At 38.6% G+C, this 11,519-nt stretch overlaps 2 protein-coding genes across 2 annotated transcripts in view; one reads left to right on the forward strand and one right to left on the reverse strand.

The window, feature by feature from the left end:
- LOC122028950 (RRP15-like protein) overlaps nt 1-655 on the forward strand; it is a 3,946-nt gene extending 3,291 nt beyond the window's left edge. The window contains exons 8-9 of the mRNA XM_042587922.1: nt 11-82; nt 210-655. Of these exons, the coding sequence (XP_042443856.1) occupies nt 11-82; nt 210-272 (135 nt within the window). The 3' untranslated portion in view covers nt 273-655. The remainder of the gene's footprint in view (nt 1-10; nt 83-209) is intronic.
- Nucleotides 656-1,158: 503 nt separating this feature from the next.
- LOC122028951 (peroxidase 5-like) lies at nt 1,159-1,587 on the reverse strand. Its single transcript, XM_042587923.1, has one exon. The coding sequence runs from the start codon at nt 1,585-1,587 to the stop codon at nt 1,159-1,161; it is 429 nt and encodes a 142-aa protein (XP_042443857.1).
- Between the last annotated feature and the right edge of the window lie 9,932 nt (nt 1,588-11,519).

Genomic DNA, 11,519 nt, shown 5'->3' on the forward strand with positions numbered 1-11,519 from the left:
AAAAAACGAGCCTGGATGGGCTCCCCTACGTGACAGTTACATGCTTACACATTCGAAGTTGAAGGACTGGGATAAAATGGAGGTGAGTGGAAAAAGAATGAATAGTTTGCTTGCTTATAGGACTTTTCATTTATTTTTTTGATGACCTGTCAAAGTTTTGCTCTGGTATCTAGCCAAATGCTTATAGGACATCTTTCTTCTGCACACAGGAACCTGCAGCAGCAGTCAATGGGGAGAAAGTTTTATCTGATAGTTCTTCAGATGACGAATAGTAACTGGAAGAACATTACTGGATGCGCTCCTCAGTGCTAGAAGCTCGGTTTGCAGAAAAAGAAGGTAAATTATTCTCAGTATTTCACGGTAGAGATTGAGTTTATAGGCACCAGCGATCCTTGTGAATTCGATCTGGTAGTTTGGAGATGAAACTATCTCGGCAAACTATGCTACTTCATGTTCGATATAAGTCACTATTTTCATAGTTGTAAGGGATTTGCTAAAAGTTTAGAAAAGGTAGATTGTGGAGGGACATGTAAAGGCTCTCCTTTCACAGTTTCTAAGGCGCAAATTAGAGCAATGTCAACAATTTGTTTCTTATTACTGCAAGAAAGGTACAATGTTCTTTTGTTTTTAGTCATTAATCAATCTTCATTTGTCATATTCTTTGATGCTTCCCCTCATGGGAAATGTGATACGAAAAATCTTCTTCACATGAATAATCATACAATAAGAGACTTGTATTAGTTTGTAGTAGTTGACAAGTTCATCCCTACCATGGTACTGAATTCGATTGTCCATATTTTTCTTCAAAAGCAAAATTTCCCTAGTTATGATCTACTACTTTCTTGACATCCGTGGTTATGATCGATTTGATTCAAACAATTTGCAAACATGATAACAAGGAGCAAGATCCATACGGTTGAAAGGTCCATTCGGTAGAATAATGTCTCATTCGAATTTAAGTTGAATTTAATATTTGATTTTGATATACTTTCTGTCGCATAAATTATTGGCGATAACATATACGTGATTCAGATGACATAGAAAATAAAATGGGGCTAAATTACGGAGGCATTTGCCCTGGCAACAAGCTTCTGAAACACACGCGTCGATTACTTCGATCTCGTTTACGTTTCTTAATTACTTTTGGATTTGTTCGATTCAGTTGACCACTCTATAGTTTTTACGTATCTCTCCGTTGAACCCCGTTAGGATGTCGATGTTGCCCATCTTCACCATCGCCGCCGAGAAGCTGCTGTGGAAGATGGCCGAGTTTCTTGCAAACAGTTTGTCCTTCCCTGCCGAAAATGGGGACGTCAGCAGCAACTGGTCCGACGTGAACATCCCTAGTTCCTCAGGACGCCCTGGTAGTAGCTGTTGTCGAACCCCAAGCAGCTCGACGGGTCCATCGGTACCTCCTCGTCGATCGTCAACGTTGGGCACTTCCACCGTGTACGTTGGGCCCAGCATCGGGTCCACGCCCGTGCCCGAGCTGGAGTTGTAGATCCTGCTGGCGAATGCACCACAGTGCGCCAGCCCGATTGTGTGCGCTCCTGAGAGTGTGCTCCTCTTGGTTGGGGATTGGTCCATTTTAATAAATCCCATCATTTAAATAGATGGAGTTCATCATAATCCACTAATCATAAGTAGTGGACCATTCTCTCGTCCACAAATTGCTGACAAAAGGATCCCGCCTGTAACCTTTTGTTCTTAAAGTTATGAATGAGTTGATGGAGTTAGAAATTATGTCAGAAGATTGTGTTGGTTATTATGTCTAACTGGTAAGTTTAATTGTATGCTGTGCATATGAATACAAATCAAATCTATTAAAAATAATTTAACTTAAGCTTATTAGATTTCGGGTTATCGGATATGGATTGAATGTGTAGAATATTTTAATCATATTTGTCAAGTAGCGAGCAGCAACAAGTGATTGCCAATCTAATGGCCAATCAGAAGCCAGCTCCTTCCACTCCCCCAACCATTAATGTGGAGACCCCAATGGTGACTGAAGTCCTATCGGTTGCCCTAGAAGTCGCCACAACAACTAGAAGACAAGAAGCATACCTCATCCAGTGGCTGAAGCTGAAACCAGAAAGATTCTCAGGCACGACTGAGCCCTGGGATGCTCATGCTTGGTTCAAGACACTTGAGAGGGGAGGGGGAGAGGAGGATTGAGTTTCCAAAAATCAATCAACCAAATAATGAAACTTGTATCGAATTCTCTCCTAATTACATCTATATATAATCCTCTTTAATGAGTTGGATTAGAAAGCCTAAATCTAACTCATTATCTCTTAACAAAAAATTAGCTGATTAACCCCTTAGTTTGGTTCACAACTAAAGCAAGATGGTTCATGACTAATTCATGATTAAACCAAATATGGTCCAACTCAACCATAAGAGATGTAACCCATCTACTTTTTTATTATGACAAATATTTCCATATTTGTCTTATATATGGTCCAACCAAATATTTATCTCTTAATCAAAGAATCCTATTCTTTAACTTATTTTACGTCTTTAGAGACTCGTTAGTGTGTGTGATCGAATAGGTTTCCGGTTTATCTTGGTCGTCCATAATTAACTACTTAATTATAGAACAATCATGAATGACACATAGTAGTACATCATGATTCCTAATTAGCCAGAAAATCATAGTTGATCTTAAAACTAATTCTAAATCTTTCAGTAGCTACAGTGAGTCGTGTCATATTCCTTTCACTCATCTTATACTCACTTGGTTCAAGATATATTCTATGTGTCTGTCCCCACTAGACTAACTATGTCGCACCTAGCCTAAGTAATACTTCCTCATTCTACAAATTATAATTTTTCGTACATGTGTACAAGAGTCTCATACTCTTAACATGCATGTGATGCTTTGCCTAAAGACTTTGAGTAATAATCCTAATTAGTGGCCATAGGATATACACCTTCTCTTAAGGAGCGGTGAATCCTCTGTGGGCTATCGAAACATCTTCAAGTATTTTGACTTATACCCAATCATCCTGGGTTGATATCTCAATAAGGTACTTGCTTAAGATGTCAAAGGAAACTTATATAAGTCTCTATGACCAAAATGACTTGTATACCTCAAGTCAAAGGAAACTTACACTCGAGCTGCAGTAAGAGCTTCACAGACATATCTATATATATAGATAACTATATAAAGTCTTACAACGAGTCACTCCAATGAACTTGTTACCATAACTAGCATCCATGTTTAACTCTCAACATCCCAATATCTCTAGCCAGCGAGAAAATAGTTGTTTAGCGAACCAAGGAGTATAATCCTTGCTAGTCTTACAGAATTGATGATGTGCGAATGCATCAATTCGACGATTAGGAAAATTCTAATACGTTCATAATTGCATATATAGAGATAATCACTAGTTGTGATCTAATCACAATTTCTCTCATGTTATGAATTATATTACAGATATTCAGTAAATGATTTTAAGACAATCAAATATATAATATGCACTCAAATAGTGAATCTATATTTAGCAAAAATTGTAAGGCGATTGCCTTTAGACATCCCTCAAAATCTAACAAGATGTAGATTCTTTTGTGGCACTAACTCAGATTGAGTTGGAAAGTAGGGGTTCGGCTCATCAACAACCATACCTTGTCACTACCAGTTGGGTAATGGACAAGATACTATCACAAACAATTAAGGATCGATGTATCCTATACCATGGGGATTTTAGTCATGGACCGCTCGTACTCGGTTAGATAACCTAGAAGATACATTCAAATACATGACTCATTGTGATGTGGAGAAGATAGAACTAGCTTCTTATCACTTATGAGATCATGACATTACTTAGTGAAAATTTTAGAAGATGACCTGCGAGAGGCAAAGGCAAGATTTCTCTACCCTTTTAGTGTATTTTATCTTTAGAAGTTCTTGAACCCTAAGTGAGGTGACTATGGCATAATGGACCATAAGGCAGAGTTTAGTCGACTCGCTGAAAAGTTGGCCCCACCTAGTAGCTCAGGACTAGGACCATATAGTTCCATTTCCCCCTAAGGATTTGATTCCTACATTTGAATCAGAATGGCCAAACCTTTTATTAGTACTTATTAGAGAGACAGTAGACTAAATATTTATCAATAAGATTAGGGGATTTTTGACACTGCAATCATGTGGATTAGGGGTAATAATACCATTAAAGGAAGTATTGACTTCTGGCCAAAAAGTTAAAAGTTGCACTTGGACCTTGGTAGTTGTACCCTCACTATTGAGTTCCAAGTACTGAAAAATGGCGGAATCTGACATCATTCTAGGCATGGACCCCCTTGTCAAACTACAATTTAAATATTGAGCAAGAGTAACCATGCAACCTCGGGAAGATATCAAATTTGATTGATATCGAGGATGAATTGAGATTGGTGGATATTGTGAAAATAGATTTGATAGTCTATTAGTGGATATTTGACTTTATAGTTTTGCTATTAAGTAGTCGTCGTTGTTGGTGACATAGGGAGTAGCATGTGTGTGATATCCACAAATTTGGTGATTGCAATTGGTGTTCCGATTATAAATTGGTGCTAGAGAGCTTACAGTTGAATGTGCCTGTGTGTGATTTTGATAAATCTGGTCAATTGTGGTTGGTTAATAGGATGAAGAAACTGACATTTGCTTCCTTTGATATTGGAACTTTGTGGATAAACAAGATTTGACTTAACAATGATTGGATGAGATTTAAAGATTCATCACTCTTCATGTTGTAGAATATATAATCATTTTAATATCTCTAGAAATTGTTGAACTCACATAATAATTGTTGAAGTTATTTCTCAACAAACTTCTATGTAGCTCAGTTAGATATTACCAAACTGTAAATCCAAATGCTTGGAGTTCAATGAAACTTATGACAGTTTATATTAGATATAACTAATTTTGTCATAGTTATACCAATACTATTAATTTAGTAGTAGTTTCCTCAAGATTATATGTGTCTAGGTGATATCTACCAGAGGATAAAGTTAGCCCTACATGGGATTATCAATTGTTTATTGTAACTTACGGTTAGGAATCCTCAGAGCACAAGAAGGTGTTGTTTGAAGAGCATCTAGAGGATAAAAATGGGAGTAATTAATGTTTTGAATGTTGACTTGTTCTCATGCGGTGTAGAAGCTTATTCATCTGATACTACGTGGGTTGATATTTTTGAGGATAAAAATGGGAGTCTTGATATTTTGAATCCTAACTTTTTCTTTTGGGGCATAGTCATTTATACATATGATATTATGTGGGTTGATATTTTTGAATTTGAGTTGATCTAATTAGTGTAAGTACCCCGGTAAGTTTTGATATGATCAACTGGATTAAGTTAAGTTTTGTGATATTTTAATCCTTGTGTCTAAGTGTGCGAGAACTTAAAAATACAAGAACTCCAGTGGAAGATGCAGTGGACGAGAAGGATGATATGAGAATCGAGTCGACGGGCTCGATGCATCTGAGGGATGAGAAGTTATGGAAGAGTACATCAGTGGAGTTAGAAGGGCGCGCGCAGTGCTTCCGAGGGACGAGAAGCCAGAGAGGAAGACTGCTCGAGTAGAAGGCCGGAATTCGGTTCGGGTGAGCTCAACTCTGGAAGATCAGAGGATTACCCAAGCGACCTGAGAAGAAGCCAATAACCGCAGAAGGTGCCCAAATGGTCAGTGCATGGCTGACTGATTCAGGCGCCCGGACCTTCCAGGCGCTCGGACCACCAAGGCACCTTATCACAGTGTCATTGCTATGCATCACCTTCGAGTCCACGTCAACAATGGTCTGGATGCTTGGACATGGTTCAGGCGCCCGAACATGGAAAAATTTGATCTCTAAGCCATTGCAAAGTTGTTGTGTGGAGATAAAGTTTGCCTCGCTGGGGGGTGCCCGGAGAGAGTCCAGGCGCTCGAAGATGCCATGTTAGCAAACATCTAGTTACGACCAGTGGGCTATAAATAGAGTCCTAGTCTTCTTCATTGGAGAACAACACACTTGTATTTTAGCTACGAATTATGTTAGTTGTCTTTTGTGCTTTCAACGACTGTAAAAGGCTACTCCACCTACGACAAAAGGAGAATCTTAATGAGCTTCATCTATCTTAGATTAACAACCATCTTGGTTGTAACCAAGTAAAATTCTATTTGTCTCTTACTTACTTCTTTTTATATTACTTAGTTTGTTTAAACTAACAATGTGACTTTGCTAAGAACGATAGCAAAAGAAAATATTAAATTTAATTACAGGACAATTCATCCCTCTTGTTGGTCATACCTAGACCAACAATTAGTGTTGAATTGACCTATAAATTGATTTAGTTGTGTGGCATACTATATGGTTCGATTGGTCTTATGTATTGATTGGTGGGGTGCTTGTTGATATAGCGTGGTGTGGTGCTAGTGGATTTGATGCTGTAAATCCAAGAATTTTATGTTGGTCATGTTTTGAGTAACACTAGAAAATTTTTGAAGTGATTGTAAAGATAACAGTTTAGGTTGGAAGATACTGATTTAATGTTTCTTGAATTGTGATAGTTGGTGATAGAAGCTTGAAGTAGTAGGGTTGGTTTTGTGATAGAGGCCTGAAATGGTAGGGTTGGTTTTGTGATTCGTCAAATAAACCTAATTTGAAGATGTGGTGAGGTGATGATGTATTACAGCTTATAAGACATAGTGGTGTTAATTTTATTGTTGGTAGCAATTTGTTTGTGGTTTTATATCTATTCCACCATATATTGATTCCTTGAACTCCATGCTAATTCGAAGTCATTGCGATCTTGTGAAATGTTGACCAATTTAATAAATACCGTCTAATTGCTTAAGTTAGGGCCCCCTCTTAATCGGCGATCGCTCGTCTTATTCTTTACTTTAAGTGATTGCCAATTTCGACAAAACCGACTTGAGAGATCGATGGATGATCATTTCTCAAATAAAGCCAGGCGATTCATCATACTCTTATCAGGTTTTCATTTTCTTTTTCTTGTTCATGCCTTTCTGAGTGATGTGAACTATCGCTTTGTGCATTTAGGGTTTGTTGAGAAAGAATAGGTTTTGATCAAAAAGTGAAGGCCTCAAAGTGGCGTAGCGGATGTATAGTGGGCTCATAACCCACAAGGAATATCAGAGACCAACAAGATTACTTTAGAAGATTCAGATACCCAAATAGAAATGAGAGTATATTATGATGAACTTTGTTATGGGGTTACCCAGAACACGAAAGGGGCATGATTCAATTTGGGTAATCATTGATTGATTAACTAAGTTCGTCCATTTTCTTGTTGACTTACTAGACTGACTCTTTGGATCACTGGGCGGAGTTTCCAATGAGTCATGTGTACATAACTTCATTTTGTGCAGAATTTTAGTGAGACACACAGACAAACAGAGCACACCATTCAGACACTAGAAGACTTGCTTACATCATGTGGGATGGACTTTGATAGCAGCTGGAAAGATCATCTATATCTAGTGGATTCGCCTACAGCAATGGATCGTAATATCAACGAAGTGGAAGCATGAAGGATTCATAACCCACAGAACACTGATTATCTACTTTAAAAGTAGATCATGTAATGTATAAGGAATTCCAGACTATTATAGACTCTTCGAGATACTAGAAATGATTAGTATAGGGGCATACAGTTTAGTTGTTACCCCTAATACTAACTAAGTAGGGAATTTGAAAACTAAATTTTTATTAGTGGAGAAAATGTAATATGCAATATATATATATATATATATATATATATATATATATATATATAAGAATTAAAATGTAACATAATTAAATTTATTTATGAAAATAAATTTATATTAGTGAGAATTAAGAGGGAAATAAGTTTATATGAATTAATAAAAATTAATGAAAATTTTTCTATATTTTGACTGAATCATTTTATATTTTATGTGGATAAATGGATAAGAGATAAAACCTGTTTGGAAATACTTATTTAAGTTGAGAGTTGATTAGAGTTATTAACCTAAGGTTTAAACTCTCTCTGTTGACCCCTCCTCTCTACTTCTCGCCCCACACACGTATGTGGTGTTTCTATAAGTACCCCGTGGTAGTTTTGATGTGATAAACCAAGTAAAGTTAGGTCCTGTTGGTATTTAACCCTTGAATCTAAGTGTACAAACTTAGGAGCATAAGAAGTCGAGCGAAAGACATAGCTAGCGAGAAGGACAGTATGGGAGAGAGCCAACGGGCTCGGTGCATCCGAGGAACGAGGTGCTGTGGAAGAGTACGTGGGTGAACGAGAAGGAGGCGCGCGACGTTCTCTGAGGGACGAGAAGTCGGAGAGGAAGTTTGCTTGAGAAGGTCGAAAGTTGGGTTCGGGTGAGCCCTATTCTGGATGATCGACATTACCCAAGCGAGTGGAACCAGAGCGGAAGATCCAGACCAATGCGAGCGGAACTGGAGCAAAAGATCGGGAATGAAAAGTCAACACTAGGTTGACTTTCTGGTCCAGGTACCTGGACCCCCTGGATGTTTCAGTAGCTTCACGGAGTGGGTTTAACTTGGTCTAGGCGCCCGGCACTGGTCCAGGCACCCGGACCTAAAAATTTATCGACACAACAGGTGTCACAAGCCGTTGTAACAGGGATAAAAGTTTACCCCCCTCTAGGCGCCTGTAACCTTTCCAGGCGTCCTGACTAGCGCTATAAATATAGTCCTGGTCCCAGAAGGTGATAACAACACTTGTAATCACTTTCTTTGATTGTTCTGCTACTGTTTAAGTGATTTGACTGTTGGAAGAGACTTCTTCACCTAAAGAAAATATTAATGAGCTTTCAACTTCCTTGGATTAGTAATCTCCTGATTACAAACCAAGTAATTTCTTTTGTGCCTATTTTATTTCTTTAATTAATCATTTTTTATGCAAGTTTATGATTTAATTAAGCTGTAAAATTCGAGAAGGGATTTTGTCATGCCTCGAGGAGTCTCAGTCAGAAGAAAATCCGGCAGCATCTCCCTTGTACCAGTGACAATCCGAATCATTTCTACATCTACAAATATACATCAGTCACACACGGTTGGAATATATACACAACCATGCAATTTATACTCAACCCACTTGGCTGGAACAAAATATTCACAACCACGCGGTTATATATATATTAAATAGCTCACTCGACTGTACAAAAATAAAAAACATAACAAAAATGATAGAAACCATTACAAACCAAAGACAAAACTGCTAGCTGGCTAGACTTACACCACACAACAAAATAATACTAGACACCACATCACAACAATCTAGAAACAAATCCGGAATATACAAAGCCAAGTACACCGAATACATAAACCAAATAAAGTACTAAAGAAACTAGAAAACAAGTCTTCGGATGTGACGTAGGACCGGCAGACAGGATACTCCAAGCGACTCCAAAAATCTACCTGCTACCTGAAATAGAAATAGCTCAACGGTGTGAGTTCAAAGAACTCAGCGGATATCAAGCTGACACGCCTAGTAAGATATAACTATCAGTAATAATCATGGAATATAGTCTTCTGATCAATAATAAGAAATGCAAACTGAAAAGATAACAGAAGAAGAACTGTACTCACCAGGACCTCCTATCCAAATGTAAGGGTCGTCAAACCAGATATATAATGTCTCCTGTATGCATGTCAATCATATGCAACCACCAAAATGTAACAAACAAAGTGCAGCAATCACAAACAATAGATGCAATCAATGCATATGATGCAAAAATGACATGTGTCACCCCTGACGCCAGTCAGCCATCTCACACGCGAAGGTGAGACCGAGTGTGTAGGGCTATGACAACTGTGCACTCTGTCATCACTGCTCCTGAGTGACCGAGTGGACAGGATGTTGTCGAAGTACACCTATCCTCCTATCCCAAACAGAGTGAGGGAGCGCAATGCTCTCATCTCCCTGAGACAGCCCAGAGGAGGGATCCCTGCCGGCTACCACGCTGCATCACCACTACCCATGAGCAGACCAATGGAGTCTAACAGAGCAAACTTCTACATACCCTACCTGATATACCACTAATCCATGAGTAGTTGTGTGTGCAGATCATGTAACTGGCGATGTGCTCAACAATAATGGAACCGACAATCACACAGCATGCAATCATGCAAGATGGTGCATGACACTAAGCATGTAAATCCTAACCATAATCACCTCCACATAATATGTAGCAAACAGGAAAATACATCATACCATGACCTAGGTATCACCGATCTAAGTATACATGCCAGATAAAAAATTTCATAAAACTAGTCCTTTACTCAGTGAAGCCTAGTATGTCACTTCCTCTAGGAACTAAGGTACACATGGTAATAATCAAGAGATATAAACATGGATACATAACAGGCAACAAACAGAACATATAATAGGTATCAAATAGTGACATACCAAGGGCAAATCTAAGCATGATCATTGCTACTAGCTATAAATTACTATGTATATTAAAGTGACAATATCATAAAAAATAAGTCAAGAGATACCCGCCTCAAAAAGAAGATTGTATCAACCAAAATTTGACGTCGAGATGCTCGTCTCGAACTAAGGTCCTGCATCAATCAATGTATACCTTATATTTAGCTAAAATTCATATGGATTAAATATCTAAGTAAAATTCCTAAAACTAATTAAGGAAACCTCAATCCAACGATAAATCTCGATTCATCTAATCCATTTGATTGAGTCAGGTTTAATCCAACCTTCCTAATTCATCAAATAAATCCAATAATCCTCAATCAATAATCAAATGCTCTACGTATGATAATCAACTCAATGAGCCTAACGACAAACATACAATCATGATATTCAACCAATCCCAATTACACAAACCATAAGAGATTTACTAACTCCAAAATCCATGATTAACATCATCAATTAACAAACCAAATCCAATGTAGAAATGAAATCAAATCTCAACATGTCTTACCCCAAGTTTGGCAGCTAGGTGGTACTGGAAATGACTCACGGCCAACAACAATAATCCACTACTATCCTCTACTTCCCTCCCTTGCAACCTAACAATCCAATCAATGAATCCATCAATTAGTCTTGTAATTCAAATCAAGCTTGATTCTATAACCTTACCACAGATTTATGTCGGCAATGCCAGGGCCAACGATGGTCCTAGATCAGTGACAGATGTTGGCTGTTTCTGGTCGCAACAATGGCGGCAACACGCAGTGATGGTGGTTCACAGATGGGACTGCATCTGGCTAGTGAGAAGATAGGCAACGCTGATCAAAGCTAGGGCACGGATCCATCATTGCATGGAAGAAAGGAAGAAGGCACCGACTTCAGATGCTTGCAAGAAGTGGTGGCAATAGGGATTGTGTGACAGTGAACCCGCAGGTGCTCGATCTGCGACCAAGAGAGGAAAAGTTGCGCTCGGCTGGCGACGACGATCGGGTGGAGCAGGCTCGTGAAAGAGATGAAAGGGGGCAATAGGGTTTGTGTGATGGTGAACCCGCAGGTGCTCGATCTGCGACCAAGAGAGGAAAAGTTGCGCTCGGCTGGTGACGACGATCG

This window comes from Zingiber officinale, chromosome 10B (genome assembly GCF_018446385.1).
Source record: "Zingiber officinale cultivar Zhangliang chromosome 10B, Zo_v1.1, whole genome shotgun sequence".
Lineage (NCBI taxonomy): Eukaryota > Viridiplantae > Streptophyta > Magnoliopsida > Zingiberales > Zingiberaceae > Zingiber > Zingiber officinale.

Excerpts from the sequence above, each read along its gene's own strand:
- LOC122028951 (XM_042587923.1), bottom strand. The coding sequence starts at position 1,587 with ATGGACCAATCCCCAACCAAGAGGAGCACACTCTCAGGAGCGCACACA.